The following is a 16990-nucleotide window of genomic DNA, read 5'->3' as shown; positions in this document are numbered from 1 at the left end:
TTTAAAAACGGTGTGATGTAGGCTGCACTGTAAAAAGTGGAAACTCAAACAAATTACTTTGACTTGTACAATTAAATGAATTAAGTTTGACAAGCTTAATTTATAACAGTTGTCAGTAATAAATTAAGTTAGTCCCTTACAAATTTTAGTAATTTATTTAAGAAGCAAGAATGGAACAGTACATCCAGTACAGTAAATCATTCAATTTAATATTGTTAATATAATAATAATAATAATTAGTAATAATTTAGTAATTTATTTATGGCCAGTATAAGTGTTGTTCACTATGAATAATGAGCAATACTTGTATTATTAATATTATTATTATTATTATTAGGTATTGTTAAGTATTATTATTATATTAACATGGGAGGGAATTATTTGTACTGCAATAAACAACCCAAGCTCATTCTGAAAACGTAGTCCTGCGGACGTTTTTTGGAGACAGCGGAATACGTCCCGGCGGGTACGTACGGCTGCAGATTTTGTTTTTGTGAATCCGCGAGAGGTCTCTGTTGTGCGCTTTTTCGCATGTCAAACGCCTCTCGGTGAGTGCAGTTCGCGCCCGCGCTGTTCTCGCGTGAACCCACCAGAGGCCGCTGTCCGACTGACCGGATGATTGACTGCGCGACCGGCCAATCGGCTGACACACCCTCCTCCTTCCCTAAACCCAACCAATTTTACCGATTGACCCGCCCGCCCGCTCGCTTCCCTAAACCCAACCAATTTTACCGATTGACCCGCCCGCCCGCTCGCTTCCCTAAACCCAACCAATTTTACCGATTGACCCGCCCGCCCGCTCGCTTCCCTAAACCCGAGCAACAGTTTACAAAAGCCGTCCAAAAAAAGAAAAGCCCTGATTTTTTTCCTAACGCGTTTTCGGATTTCACCACATTCTCACCCTGTTATGAAACTCGTTCACTTAATTTTTAGGATTCTGTTTTGGTCTTACCTGATTGCTGGAACCGCTCTTCCCCGGACTCAAAACCGATCGCCATGGTCAACTCCTCTCTGCATCTCAAGCCTGCCGACGTACACGGTGAGCTGAGTGGACAAATGGGTTGCAGCGGGAAAGCCCTCCACAAGGAGGTAAGCGGTCGGCCGGCCGGCCGGCAAGCGCAAAAGGGAACAGCGTCACAACGCTCCGTAGCGTTCGCTTGAAAAAAATAAATGCAGCCGTACGTACCTCCCGGGACGTATTCCGCTGTCTCCAGAAACGTCTGCGGGACTACGATTTCAGAATGAGTTTCTGTTGTTTATTACAGTACAAATAATTCCCTCCCATGTTAATATAATAATAATACTTAACAATACCTAATAATAATAATACAAGTATTGCTCATTATTCATAGTGAACAACACTTACACTTGCCATAAATAAATTACTAAAAGCTGTTACACCTAAAATAACTGAACCAATTTATTACTGAAAACTGTTATCAATTAAGTTTGTCAAACTTAATTCATTTAAGAGTAACGAGTCCAAGTAATTTAAGTTTCCACTTTTTACGGTGCAGCTTGTAAATTGTGCGTTTAAAAGATAAACACGGCAAGATTTCTAAATATAACAGGATATTTACACATGCCATCCCTGCACTATATACAATAATCCTCTTCAATTTGTACAATAAACTTTGCAGGATTAATACATCATCTGATGTCTATATGATACAGGGCTATCAGCTGCTGAACACCGCTTCTATATTGCTTATCATTTCTTGCGTCCGTATTCATTTGGTTTATTTGATGCCTTCATTAAATCTGGCAAAGAGGAATTGAGCTTCATTTTAATGTTTATTAGGAGTTTTGGTCCCACTTTATATTAAGTGTCCTTAACTACTATGTACTTACATCAAAATGATAAATACACTGTACTTACTGTGTTTGTGATGTATTTGAGAACACTTGTTGTGCTTTTGAGCTGGGATAGAGGTTGGGTTATGGACAGGTTTGGTGGTATGGGTAGGTTTAAGGGTGTGTTAAGGTGTAAGGGATGGTCAACAGTGTCTTTACAAATGTAATTGCATAAGTTAACTACAGATCTAATTACATACATGTATTTAATCAAGCATAAGTACACAGTAAATACATGTATTTACACAATAAGTACATTTTAACAAACTATTAAATCCTGTGTAAGTACATATTAGTTAAGGCCACATAATATAAAGAGGGACCGGAGTTTTCAAATAAACAGCCAAGGGTAAATGATGTATATAAATAAAATATAACATTTACAGCTCTATTTATTATATTCAAGAGTTCACACTGAGCTGATGATTGATAATAAAGCTTGTTTGGCGTGCTGTCCCTGGAGAGAGCCCTGAGCTTATAAGATCCTCGCCCTGGGCTCCCTCCTGTTGCAGGGCGAAAGGGGAGTGTGAGCTCAGGTAGATCTCGATGGCTCCCCCTCCTACTTATTGTAGCTAAGTGTCAGATATGGATGCTGAGAAGGTGTACTCAGAGCTTGGCTAAATTATTTTGGATTAATTATTTAAGATGGGAAGTGTGGGAGGAAACCAGAGGACCCGGGAAAAACCCACGCAGTGCAGCACGAGGAGAACGAGCAAAACTCAGCACAGAAATGTCGCCTGGTTTGGAAGGGAATTAAACCAGGGGCATTCCTGCTGTAAGCGCTAATCGCTGGCCACCGTGTCGCCCGTTTGAAAGGAGGGAAAGTAGGGTTGGGTGGGGGGAGGGGGGGGGGTCTTCAAGACAAAGATATTGAGATGAGAACAGTCCGGTTATTTATAGTGAGTTAAGGATCGTCTGATAGGATAATTAGTCATTAGCTAAAGTTGGAACAGCTAAGAACAATCATAAGCACGTGATCCTCTCGAAATTTGTTTATAAATAAACTTCACTAAGTTTCTAGAACATTCATATTTTATAACAGCAAATTCAGTAGATTAACTCAATAACATACCGAAACTCAAAATGTCAGAGACGTCCTTTAAATCAATTTCAAAGAACGTTACAGGAGATCAACATGGAGATCGGCTAACATTAGTTAGCCCATAAAGAGAATCACTGCTAGATAACGATCACCTGTATTTACCTCGTCATGGTTAGGCATGTATCAGCAATAACAAAGCCCAATAAGCTCTCACTTTACCCAATAAATCCATCAGATCCTGTACGTCAGTGTCACCGACTCGGTCCCGGTCATTCCCCTCGCTGGCCAGCAGAGGCCGCCATCTCCAGACTTTTAGCATTACATCATCCATCTACACTGATTGCGCATACACCTGATCTGGATTTTGTTAACGACCCACGTACCTCTTATAAGCCGCACTCGGACACTCAGTCAGTGCGAAGTCTTGTTCAGCCCCGGCCAGCATTACTGAGCGTTATTCCCAGCCTGATCTCTTGTGTACGACTTCAGCCTGTCTCTTACTTTGCTTTGCCTTCTGCCTGCCCACGACCCACGCCTGATATACGGACTCTGATTCTCTTTGCCTGCCCACGACCCACGCCTGATATACAGACTCTAATACTCGCTGCCTGCCCTCGACCCAAGCCTGAGACACGGACTCTGATTCTCGCTCATTACCCTCCACTCAAGCCTGGTAACTCACTCTGTGTCTGTTCATCATCATTCTTGAAACCATTACTACTTCTGTGGATGTGTGTGTGCACTCCGGTGCATGTTGTGTGTTTGAGTGAAGTTGTGATTAATAAATACTGCATAATGGATCCCTCCGTGTCAGTCTCCTCGTTACAGTCAGACAGTATAGTTTACTGCTCAACAACTCATGTCATCATGGTAAAATAACACCGAAATGGAATAATAACACTTCCATCTCCTCTTGAAGTTATGACGGTCTGCTTAGAGAAGCTGTCAATCACAACTGTCAATCACGATGACACGCCCCGTTTTTTTTAGCATTAAATTACTGGCTAAAAACAAACTGTTAACAAAAATGAAGATCTGCACCCTTATCAGCTGATAACCAGAGCCTTACCTGACCACAACCATCTTTCAGGACATTTTCTTGTAAGTGTAATCCATTTTTTTTCAAGTCTCCTTCATTAACACAGAGATGGCGGGCTTTATGACTTGTACTGCAGCCAGCCCCCAGGGGGCGATCTAACTGCGCCACTCAAAAGCAGGTGTGTGGCACCCAGAAGAAACCCACGCCAACACGGGGAGAAAATGCAAACTCTACACAGAAATGTCAACTGACCCAGCCAGGACTTGAACCATTGACCTTCTTGCTGTGAGGCGACAGCGCTACCCATTGTGCCACCGTGCCGCCCCACTTTTATATTTATTCTTTTATTATTTTAAGAGTTCTGATGCAAAAGCCTCTAAATATCATCTGAACTGTTCTTCTAAAGGGGCAGCAAGGTGGCTCAGTGCTTAACCCTGTGGCCTCACAACAAGAAGGTTGCTGGGCAAGTCCCAGCTCAGTTGGTGTTTCTGTGCAGAGTTTGCATGTTCTCTCTGTGTTGGTGTTGGTTTCCTCAGGGTGCTCCGGTTTCCCCCACAGTCCAAACACATGCGCTATAGGGGAACTGATGAACTAAATGGCCGTAGTGTATGAGAATGAGTGTGTTTGGGTGTTTCCCAGTACTGGGTTGCAGCTGGAAGGGCATCTGCTGTGTAAACATATGCTGGAATAGTTGTTGGTTCATTCCGCTGTGGCGACTCCTGCTAAAAAAAGAGACTGAGCTGAAGAAAAATGAATAAATGAATCCTCCCATATGGATGCTCATTTAAAGCACTGCACCTCTCGAATACGCTCAGTTTCTCTGTGTGTACAGCTGGAATATTTCCAGATTCCTGCATTCCTGAATTGAGCGTGCTCACACACACACACACACACACACAACAAGCTCATTGTTTACAGCGGAACAACCTGTAACATGGCCTGGGCTTAAGTCCAGAGGGGCCACAGTTGCCATGGCAATAGCGCAGGGCCCTAAACACACAACACACCACTGTTTGGCCAGAACAATCACCTGTGCTGCTGCTGCTGCTGGGAAAACACACACACACACAAAGATGCACGCACGCACGCACGCACAAACACACAATATATGCACTGCTGTTCCAGTAGAGGGCAGAGTTTTCTGTGTATGTGTGTGTGTGTATGTAAATCTTACCTGCCAACATTGGGGTGTGAAATTAAGGGATATGCCCATCATAATAAGGGATTTCCCCGACCCCCCTTAAAAAATCCCTAAATTAGAAAATACGATCACTTGGAGCTGTTTCGTTGTAAATAAACAGTTAAATGGTCAGTAATATGTTTTATTATAAATATTATTTACAAATATATATATTTGTTTATTTACATCATACCTGTCAACCCTTCCGTTTTTCCTGGGATTCTACCTTATTTTACAGTTCCCATAAAGGATTTTCCCATACTTTTTTCCCCGTGTTTGCTAATTTATTTGCTGCTAATGTATATATATATATATATATATATATATATATATATATATATATATACATTAGCAGCAAATAAATTAGCAAACACGGGGAAAAAAGTATGGGAAAATCCTTTATGGGAACTGTAAAATAAGGTAGAATCCCAGGAAAAACGGAAGGGTTGACAGGTATGATGTAAATAAACGTGTGTGAGTATATGTGTGGGTGCGTGAGTGTGCATGTGTGTATGCATGCATGTATATGGGTAAATATGTGTATATGTATGTGTGTAAGTAAATCTGCATTTGTGAGTGTGTGTGTGCGTATCTGTATGTAACATTGTATATGTATCTTCTACATGTATATGTATCTTCTTTCATCTGAGAAATATTGCTAAGTTATGAAGTATGCTATCCATCTCAGATGCAGAAAAGCTAGTCCATGCTTTTATGAGCTCTAGGCTGGATTACTGTAATGCTCTACTTGCTGGCTGCCCAGCATCCTCTATTAACAAACTTCAGCAAATACAAAATGCAGCTGCCAGAGTTCTTACCAGGTCTAGAAAATATCACCCCAATGTTCTCCTCCTTACACTGGCTGCCTGTTTAGTTTCGTATTGATTTTAAAATATTGCTTCTTACCTATAAAGCTTTCAATAATCGAGTTCCTGCTTATCTAACCAACCTTCTGTCTCGCTACAGTCCAACTCGCTCTTTAAGATCTGAAAACTCAGGGCTTCTACCTAGAATAGCAAAGAATAGATCAGAGATCGCAGACTGAAGACTGGGGGTGGGTGTTATAGATCGCGTACTGAAAAGGGGGGAGGCAGATGTGAGATCGCGGACTGAAGAGCGGGGGGTGTTTGGAGATCGCGGACTGAAGAGGGGAGGGGGGGGGGTTAGTTTGCAAACCGAAGCAATAGAGTCTGACTGCAAATTTGCACTTGCACTTTCAGGTTTGCACTCTCCGACTTGCACGCTCAGGCAACTGCGCTTTCTCTGCAAGTGCCTTTTTTTTAAGCGTAGTTTCTGGCAACATATGGCGACGGGCGCCGCAGTTGCTGTAGTTACATAATCAGATAATAACGAACCACGAATGCTCGCCTTACAACAGCTCTGCAGTCATCTTACACATCATCTTTGCTACTTTCTCTCCGTTAAGCGAGTTGAGACATTCCCTTATTGAGTCGATCTCGACATTATGTTTGGAGGACCCACGTATAAAACTGGGCTGGGATCATGTAGAGACTTTTGAACCTGCACTGACACTGCAATTTCATATGAATGCACAGACTTGCTAACTCATCAACACGTATATATTAGTGTATTTATTAAAAGGTTTTATTGAATTATTTATCTACAGTCCTGTAAGTCTTTTACCATATATATTTTTTTGGGTGAGAATGCTTGCATTTTGAGTGTCATTTGTTCAAGGGAACTGATTAGGTCCCTTAAATATTTTAAGAGGAAATGGTTATTAAGGAATAAGGGAAAAACTTAAGTACTTAGAATTAGTTGACAACGTCGTGACTGGCAATGCAAACGAACTGGAACTGGTTTATTTCTGTCGATTGCAAGTGATGTGACAGGAGAGTGCAGGTGTTGGTTGTAAATGACGTCACTTGCATAGGAAGCATGGGTGCCTGATGCCCCATTCACACAGGGCTTCAGCTTCAACCAACCCGGGCTCATTGTGGAAACGTAGCCCTGCGGACGTTTCTGTGGACCGCAATTTACGTCCCGGGAGGTCCGTATTCGAGCGTTTTTTGTTTTCGTGGATCCGCGAGAGGCCGCTGAGCGCGCTTTTTTGCGTCTCAGGCGCCTCTCGGGAGCGCGCGCCGTTCGCGCCCGCGCCGTTCTCGCGGGAAAAGTCGCTGGATCTGCCGACTCGGCCGCCCTCCTCTTCCTCCTCCTCCTCCTTCCCGAAACCCGAGCGACGGTTCGCAAAAGCCGTCCAGGAATAAAAAAAATCGCAGCCACGTAAATCGCGGTCTCCAGAAACATCCGCGGGGCTACGTTTCCAGAATGAGCTTGGGTTGGCTTCAACACTTGACAGAGGGCATGTCTGAAGTTGGGGCTGACGCGATCGTCATAGCAGCGTCGGCCAATGAAATTAGTCAGCAACTGGCTACTGTCTGAGGCCCCCTTTACACTAATGCGTTTTCGTTTTAAAATGCATAAGTTTTGCTACGGTACCGCCATTCGTCCACACTACGCTGGCGTTCTCGAGTGCTAAAAACTGAGAGTTTTGGAAACGCTGGAGAGGCTGTTTTCATTCTGAAACGCTGCTGCTCAGTCTCAGTGTGGATGAGGACAAACGCAGACATCTGAAAACGGAGGCGGGGCTGCTGAGATTCGCTACCTGATTGGGGCTTTTGTGTCATTGTGTATCCTTCCCTTATTCGTCAAGCCTCTATCACATGACTATAACACATGGCTTAACGCTACTGGAAGACAGCAGACCAGCCTTCACTGTAAACAACAACATGGGCACAGAAATGGGAGCGTTGTTTGCACTGTTGTCTGTTTTAGGCGCCATTATGCAGTTATTCATTTGTTACGTTTAGTAACTCGACCTCGTCGTCTGTCCACAAAAATACCTCTCTTGCTTTCTTTGCCATCATGTTTAATGCTCAACCGGTGTTTGTTGACTAACAATAACCAAATGCCGAGCGAGGCACATGCTTTCCGTTTATAATAGAACGTGCATGCCCAGAGTGCGTGAATGGTCACGTGATATACGTTTTTTGTGGCGTAGTGTGGACGGAGATATGTTCAGATACGCTAGATAAAATGCTAGTGTGGACGCGGATCGTTTTTGATCTAACACGCTGTTTTAAAACTAAAACGCACTAGTGTAAACGGGGCTTGTGTATTTGCATACAGCGATCTGATTGGCTGACGCTTCTGTCGGCGCTTGAAAAGTTGAGAAAGTCCTCAACTTCTGCAGAGAGCAACGTCTCTGACGTGGCGCTGACAAATACACAATGCAGTTTGGCAACGCCTGACGTCACCCATTCAAAGTGAATGGGAAGCGTTGAAGCTGACGCTCCGTGTGAATGGGGCGTGAGAGTGCAAGCCTGACAGGTCAATCAGCAGCCAGACTCTTCTCAGCTGAAGGGGCACTTCTGTTCATTATTTAAGGGCACTTTTTATCCCAGAGAAAAATGGCATGTGCACAGGTAGAGCCCTACCTGTATCTGTGCATGAGCCTGGTCTGTACTATGCACCGGGTTTCAGGCAGACACTGCGATTGGATATTATACCAAAGTCTATGAAATTATGGGAGTTTTCCGGGAGAATTAACAGAACGGGAGACGGGTCTGAAATACGGGAGACTCCCCGGAAAAACAGGAGTGTTGGCAGGTATGCCATGAGCCTGACTCTGAAAGACCCCAGTGGCAGACGAGTCTCTGCATTAATCAAGTGGGCCAGCCTAATCACCCACCGATGACCTACTCACGCCTGCAGTTCTCCACGATGGGTGTCCAGCGCTCTCCAGCCTCCGGCGCCTAGACTGCAGCTCTGCACAAGACGTTTGGCTATAAGAGAAATGGTCGTGCTCAACTGCGCCTGGTTTCTCCTAAGGTGTTTCATCCTTCACTTCGGTCAATTGGTGAAGTTTGTTCCTCATCACTGGCTTGCATGGTTCGGGATCTGTAGAGCTGCGCATTGATGGATTTGCTCTTCAGTGTTTGGACTCTCAGCAGTGAATATTAAACCACACTGAACTGAACTGAGCTAAACTCTGAAAGCTGAACTGACACTGTTTCAATTCACTATAATCTTCTACTTTAAGCTGCTTTGACACAATCTACATTGTAAAAGCGCTACACAAATAAAGATGAATGTATGTGTGTAAGTAAATCTGCATTTGTGAGTGTGTGTATGTACAGTATCTGTGTGTGAATTGATGTATATGTAAATAAATGTGTGTGTGCAGCTGTGTGTGTCAGCTGGAGCTGGTGTATCTTCAGCCGGACACACACACACACACACACACACACACACACACACACACACACACACACACAGATAGACGATGCTCACGTTTCCTCTAGCACTGCCAAAGCTCTCGCTGCAGATTCCACAGCGGTGGGCTAAAAACAACACCAGCGCAACTGAGTCAACATCAGCAAACCTACAGCACAACACACTCCTCAGGCCTGACACACACACACACACACACTGACCTTAACCAGCATTACTGAGTGTCTAACAGCAGCATTCACCCTAAACCTCATCTTAACCCTCAAACAGCCCTTTAAAGAGAGCTGGAAAATCCCTACTGTACTCTCATGATGTACATTCTGATGATTCATAACTCAAACCAACTACACACACACACACACACACACACACACTAACATGCACATACATTCAATCGCTCACACCTACACACACTTACACGAACACACAGACAATTAAAGCAGCATTATGGGGGTTCAAGCATTTAAGGACTTTTATTGCTGATCAAGTCAGAAGTTATTTCTGACATTATTACACATCCTCAATGGACATAATGTTGACACACGGGCAAAAAATGTTATGGTTAAACTATTATATCAATACTAGTCATTTGTCACGCTTATTGATACACACTTGTGAAGAAATAAACATGAACACAAATGTAGAAATTTGACCTAAATAAAACAAAATGTTTACTACTAGCCTTTTTTTTTCAAATTTTATGCATAATAATCAGCATTCAGTGTAATTATTATTCCATAAGTCAATAATAATAATAATAATAATAATATATATATTTAACTGAAGTTTGAATGTTAAGATTAAACTAAGTCTAATATCAAATGCAATACACTTATTTCACACGGTCCCTATTTTAAATCACGAAAGCGAGGCTGCGGTGGGAAGAAACACATAAGTATAGGACCAGGGGCCTCATGTATCAATGCTGCATACGCACAAAAACTTTGCGTACGACATGTTTCACGCTCAGAATCGCTCACGTTTGGATTTACTAACGATGAACTGAACGTGGGAATGTGCGCAGCTCCACGCCAGCTTTATAGCTGGTGTACGCACATTTTTTGTGCGTGTCTGTTTTATTTCTATTGGCGACTCCTAGAGGCAGTTGTGTTAAATTCCTCTCTACAAAGTGTCTGAGCCTTGCAATGGCAGCTGTATGAGACGGGTTCATCAAGCAGGTATATAAGATTTCCATACCATACAGTTGACCAGCTAAACATTAAAGCGCAATTTGCAGCGGTCGCCTGTTTTCCCAATGTAATCTGAGCGATCTACTGCACGCACATTACTATAAAGGCGCCATCTGAAGATGAATTTGCATGCGTGAATCAGAAACATTTCCATTCAATAAATGTGCAAATAAAATATGATGCACAAATTTATTAATGATTCCTACTTGTCTTTCTCGTGATAAATAGTGGGCAAAATCTGATATGTAGCGGGGGGAAAAAAAGAAGAAAGAGTTCATCAGACGCTGGATTCAAACCGAGTTCATGCTCGAACGTGTCAAAATATGTTGACATGCGTCTTACGAGTTGCGCCACAGAGACTGTTGAGGGTACTGCGACATTTTACACCTATAAATCACACTATTTCTTTTTTAATTCACTTGGTGCAATGATCAGACCCAACTGTGTTAACCGCATCAGCTAAACTCTCCCACTCTACTTTTTTCTTTTGTTGTTAATTCTGGAGAACAAATTTGCAAATAACACCGCTTTCCTCCGGTCTACCTCCGAAAGCAGCACCTCCAATTCACATTCTGTTCAAAGTTTCTCTTCTTGCTTGCTTTTCCGTTGGGTTTTGCCAAAGTAGAGTCATTAGCATATTCATATGGGGGAGGAGGCAGGGAGGGGTTTTGTGCTCGTGCATGTTGCGCTCAGTTTCACGTTCATTCGGATGTGCAAAAGAATATGCGTGAGATTCGGCGTACGCAGTGTTTCATACATCTGAATTTTTTTCTGTGTACGCACATTTACAGCTTTGTGCGTACGCAATGTTTTAGTATGATTTCCACGCAAGTCTTCGTACATGAGGCCGCTGCACTGTAAACATTGCAGTAACATGCTGTGGACTATAAACCTCCAGCTGCTGCCGAGATTTCAAAATGTAGAAATGGTGTAAACATCACTTTAATATCATTCAGTTCAGTTTAATTTAAACAATTAAAAGCAGATTAGGCAGCAAACAACATCAGAATCTCTTCAAGAGTAATACGCTCAAGTGTCCTCTAGGCTTCAGTTCATGGCAGCAAATAAACACTGTGACGACACTTTCCTGCTTCAGGCTATGTAACCCAGTGAGTGATAAAACGCGGTCTGTAACAGTGTTGTCCCGGTACTAAAGTTTCAAAAACGTCCATTTCCCACTAACATTCAAGCGCTGCTGAGCGCGTTCGTAAACAGCGCTGATTTGCCATTGTGTTCACCAGTGCTCAACAGAAATGACTATGATTGGCTGTGAGGGTCATCAATTTAACACTATTCACAGATTGCAAACACTGATAGGCAGACATTGAAGCGTTTTAAAGCCGTGAATATCAGTGAATTCATCGGCGGAACCCTCGTCTGTGTTAACACTCTGTAAACATCGGTGAAGTGTGGTGAACTGATGACCTTCACAGCCAATCACAGTCATTTCTGTTGTGCACGTGAACACAATGGCAAATCAGCGCTGTTTTAAGAAAGCCATTAACAGTGCCTTAAATGTTAGCGGGAAATTCAGTATCGAAATTCAGTATTGTGACAAGTCGAAGATAGTAAAAGAATCAGTTCATTAACTTGAGTTTGATGAATGGCATCTAAAATGTGTGTTTGGGAAAGAAAACATTAGTTAACTAGTGCCATTTCCCTTAACTCTGATATCCCTTTTAATTTTCACTATTCATTCAGAACGGACCTTCGGATCATTTGTGAGGAGGAGAAAGTATAAATTTGTGTCGCTTTCTCTTTACTGATAGGATATACAGCCAGGAACACAGTATTTCAGTGTCGGGGTTTCTTCCCATCGCAGCCTCGATTTTGCTGTTTAAAATGGCGGCTGCGTGAAATCAGTCTAAAGCAGTGTTTTTACCATGAACTAGGTCTATCAGTGACTAAAAAGTGACTACAATTATAATTTCAAACTAAATGTATTTGTTTAGAATGTCACATGTGCTTGAATAACTGTGTGGTGTTAAACTTATTGTGGGATTTACAGGCTTGCACCAGGTTAAAAAATGATTATGATAGGTCTGTGCTAATGCAAAAGTACAGCAGTTTGAAAATTATTTATCTAGGCAGTCCAGAGATTGACGGGGTTCGAGCATTTAGCAACCTTTTTGACACTTATGTTGTTTAGCTCTATGACAACCCAAAATTTAAGGCTGACACTAAAACGAATCCATGAGGGAATGTAATAGCTGGAAAAATATAATGTGTAAATGAATGAAGTGGCAGGCTGGGACTTAATTAGATTTTAAATGCAATATGAGTTTATACCACATCAAGATGTGATTCAGAATTATCTTAACTGTAATTTCAGTGATTTTACACAGAAAGAATAAAACAGCAAAGGTGTGCAAGGGTTATGATAAATGATAAGTGGTCTTGTGCTGCCATCTAGTGGCTAAATGGTAGGCGACAATTGAAAGTCTGTGTTTTAATGGCTAACATTGTATTCAAATATGTTTTATTAAGGCATTTTAATCATCCAGGATGGACATGATTTGAAAAACATAATGTGTAAATAAATTAAGTTATAAACTTGGACTAAAACTGTTTTTAAATGCGATAACAGTGTTCATACCGTGTCAAGACGTGGTTCAGAATCTTTCTTGCAAATTCAATTACTTTGAACCAACAAAAAGTGGTCTTGTGCTGTCATCTAGTCTACAAGTAGTAATGCATTTTTGAGTTTCAAGTCTCTAGGCCATATGCCCCATTCACAAGGGGCGTCAGCGTCAATGCTTCCCATTCACTTTGAATGGGTGGCGTCAGGCGTTGCCGAACTGCATTGTGGATCCGTCAGCCCCGTTTCAGAGGCGTTGCTCGATGCAGAAGTTGGGACTAGCTCAACTTTTCAAACACCGACGGAAGCGTCAGCCAATCAGATCGCTGTATGCAAACACACCAGCTAGACAGTGGCCTATTGCTGACTGAATTTCATTGGCTGACGCTGCTATGACGATCGCTTCAGCTCCAACTTCAGACGCGCCTTCAGTCAAGCGTTGACGCTTCAGCCCCGTGTGAATGGGGCGTTACGGTTTAGTCTGCCAGTTCTGCATTACGGCTGAAGAAAAAATAAATAAATTCTAACAAACACAATAGGGTTTCAGCACAAAGTGAACCATAGAAAATGCTGTGAACCGGCAAAATACATGTTCCCAAACTCAAATTCAGCTTGACACGTCCTGCAACAGAACCTGATAATGTAACATACGCCCTTACTAGGGTGCATCCTTCTGATTGAGACGCATCCCATCACTTCCTAATTGAATCAATTGAATAAATGGCATTTTATGACATTGTCACCTCCTATTGCTAACTATAGCTCCTTATTTACACTATTTTATTCCGTCACACTTTATTTTAAAGTACAGTTTCACCATTAATAAACCCTTAACTATGACTTCCAGCTCAATAAACTCTTAATTAGCTGCTTATTAATAGTTAGTAAGGTGGTAGTTGGGTTTAGGCACTAGCTAGGGTCAGAGATGCAAAATAAGATCATGCAGAAGACATTCTTTATAAGTACTAAGAGTTCATATCTTGATAATAGGCAGGTAATAATAAGCCAGTAGTTAATACTAAGAACTGACACTTAAGCTAATTATCTGATATATACCTGTATTAATAAACAACACTGACAATAAAAATTCACCTTTTTGTAATTAAGGACTTCCCAAACAGTGTTGATGAAATGCCAATAGTGCATTGATGTCAGTGTGTGGTGTGGTGTTGTGTTGTGTTTTGTTTAGTGTTGTGTTTTTCTGACCTCGGGCGCCAGATACTCTGGAGTCCCGCAGAAGGTCTTCATAGTGGCTCCGTCTGTGATCCCCTCTTTACACAAGCCGAAATCTGTGATCTTTACGTGTCCGTCTTTATCCAGCATCAGGTTCTCCAGCTGAAAGGAACAATCAGAAAACACTGAGATGATGAATGGAAAACACACAGGCCTTTGCGTATAGACATATAATGTAATGCAGTACAGTAACGTGTCGTCTGTTTGATTCGGTTGTCTTCGTTTTAATGGTTTGGTGATGATGTGATGGTGTGCTTTATCTGCCTGATTCCCATCTGAAGTGGGCGGGTTGTGTGACGTTTTGATTCAGGGGACGTTCTGGGGGCGGGGTTTGTGTGATGCACTGTGAGCTACTAGCCCTAAGGTGGAAACGCGACATGATTTCAGCCTCACTGCTCAACCTCCCAAGTGATTGGACCGGCCCGGCCTGGTAAAAGCTCTGGCTCGATTGTGAAAATGCATCTAATGGTACGGCCTATTTCAGATCCTCAAAATAACGCGCCAACAATGCGCCTTAACACACCTCCTTTATAGACCAGCACACGTATGAGTCCACAAAGTGGCGCAAATGGATTTGCTATTTAAACAACCGGGTGCAAAACGTGAAAATGACTGTGCTGGTCTGACAATAGCAACAAATCCTGCCAAACACGTCTTGTGTCTTACTGCGGCGGGTGTATGATAGGGCCCTGTGTTTGTGTCTGTATGTATACTACTATCTATCTGTGTGTGGTGTATCAGCACATCTGTGTGTGCGCCAGCTTGTCCCTGAATGCGTGTATCAGTGAGTATGTGACTCTGTGTATATGTATATACAGTATGTGTGTGTCCTTCTCTGTGTATATGTGTGTGTGCGTGTGTGTGTTTGTCAGCTGGCAGCTGTAAATGTGACACGTGGCCAGAGGTCTGAGTGCACCAGTCAGCATAAACCTCCATCCTGCTTCAGCGGCACTTTCACAAGAACCAACAACACACACACACACACACACACACACACACACACACACTCACACAGACACGCACACACCCATACACACAGACAGACACAGACCTAGACAAGCGCACACACTCACACTCACACACACACACACACACACATACACACACACACACACACACACACACACACTTCTATAGGTGTATGGTCTGACCTTCAGGTCCCGGTAGACCACGTTTCTTTCGGAGTGCAGGTAGTGCAGCGCAGACACGATCTCTACCCCGTAGAAACACGCTCGCTCCTCTGAGAACACACGCTCTCGAGACAAGTGGAAGAAAAGCTGTGGACACAAACACAGACATGATTATGCATTTACACTCACCGGCCACTTTATTAGGTACACCTGTCCAACAGCTTGTTAACGCAAATTTCTAATCAGCCAATCACATGGCAGCAACTCAATGCATTCAGGCATGTAGACATGGTCAAGACGACCTGCTGCAGTTCAGAGCGAATATCAGAATGGGGAAGAAAGATGATTTAAGTGACTCTGAATGTGGCATGGTTGTTGCTGCCAGACGGGCTGCTCTGAGTATTTCAGAAACTGCTGATCTACTGGGATTTTCACGCACAACCATCTCTAGGGTTTACAGAGAATGGTCCGACAAAGAGGAAATATCCAGTGAGCGTCAATTCTGTGGGCGCAAATGCCTTGTTGATGCCAGAGGAGAATGGCCAGACTGGTTCCAGCTGATAGAAAGGCAACAGTAACTCAAATAAGCACTCGTTACAACCGAGCTCTGCAGAAGAGCATCTCTGAACACACAACACGTCCAACCTTGAGGCGGATGGGCTACAGCAGCAGAAGAGCACACCGGGTGCCGCTCCTGTCAGCTAAGAACAGGAAACTGAGACTACAATTCACACAGACTCACCAAAACTGGACAATAGAAGATTGGAGAAACGTTGCTGCTCTGATGAGTCTCCATTTCTGCTGACACATTCAGATGCTCGGCTCACAATTTGGCCTCAACAACATGAAAGCATGGATCATCCTGCCTTGTATCAGCGGTTCAGGCTGGTGGTGGTGGTGTAATGGTGTGGGGGAGATTATCTTTGGGTCCATTAGTACCAATTGAGCATCAACGCCACAGCCTACCTGAGTATTGCTGCTGACCATGTCCATCCCTTTATGAGCACAGTGTCTCCATCTTCTGATGGCTACTTCCAGCAGGATAACGCAGCATGTCATAAAGCTCAATCATCTTAGACTGGTTTCTTAAACATGGCGATGAGTTCACTGTACTCAAATGGCCTCCACAGTCACCAGAGCTCAATTCAATAAAGCAGCTTTGGGATGTGGTGTTTGTTCCAAATAATGGATTAGTAGACACAAACAAACACACACACAAACATCCACATAGACATGTACACACAAACAAACAGACACACTCTCTCACACACATGTACACACATATGCACTCATGCACGCAAGTACGCACACACACATGCGGCTGCAGTAAAGCATCAACGCTCACCTCTCCTCCGTTTGCGTACTCCATCACAAAACACAAGTGATCATGAGTCTGGAACGATGACTTCAGAGCCTGAACACACACACACACACACACACACGCACGCACGCACGCACACACGCATACACACACACACACACACACACAC

At 43.0% G+C, this 16990-nt stretch overlaps 1 protein-coding gene and 1 long non-coding RNA gene across 6 annotated transcripts in view; one reads left to right on the top strand and one right to left on the bottom strand.

Annotated features, from left to right (window-relative positions):
• akt1 (AKT serine/threonine kinase 1) overlaps positions 1 to 16990 on the bottom strand; it is a 131678-nt gene that overhangs the window by 19113 nt on the left and 95575 nt on the right. For all 5 annotated transcript variants that reach the window (XR_015512413.2, XR_015512414.2, XM_087288442.1 and 2 more), the window contains 3 exon segments: positions 16846 to 16914; positions 15522 to 15647; positions 14344 to 14472 (listed from right to left, as the gene is read on the bottom strand). Coding sequence is in view for 3 of the 5 variants with exons in the window: in XM_087288442.1 (XP_087144568.1) it covers positions 14344 to 14472; positions 15522 to 15647; positions 16846 to 16914 (324 nt within the window). In the remaining 2 variants the exon portion in view is untranslated.
• The window catches only part of LOC147839869 (uncharacterized), a 127090-nt gene that overhangs the window by 87140 nt on the left and 22960 nt on the right, over positions 1 to 16990 (top strand). The window lies entirely within an intron of this gene.

The sequence above is a fragment of the Danio rerio genome, chromosome 17, assembly GCF_052040795.2.
Source record: "Danio rerio strain M-AB ecotype USA chromosome 17, GRCz13ab, whole genome shotgun sequence".
NCBI lineage: Eukaryota > Metazoa > Chordata > Actinopteri > Cypriniformes > Danionidae > Danio > Danio rerio.
The sequence above is the reverse complement of the archived record's forward strand: the minus strand, read 5'-3'. Positions and strand labels throughout refer to the sequence as shown.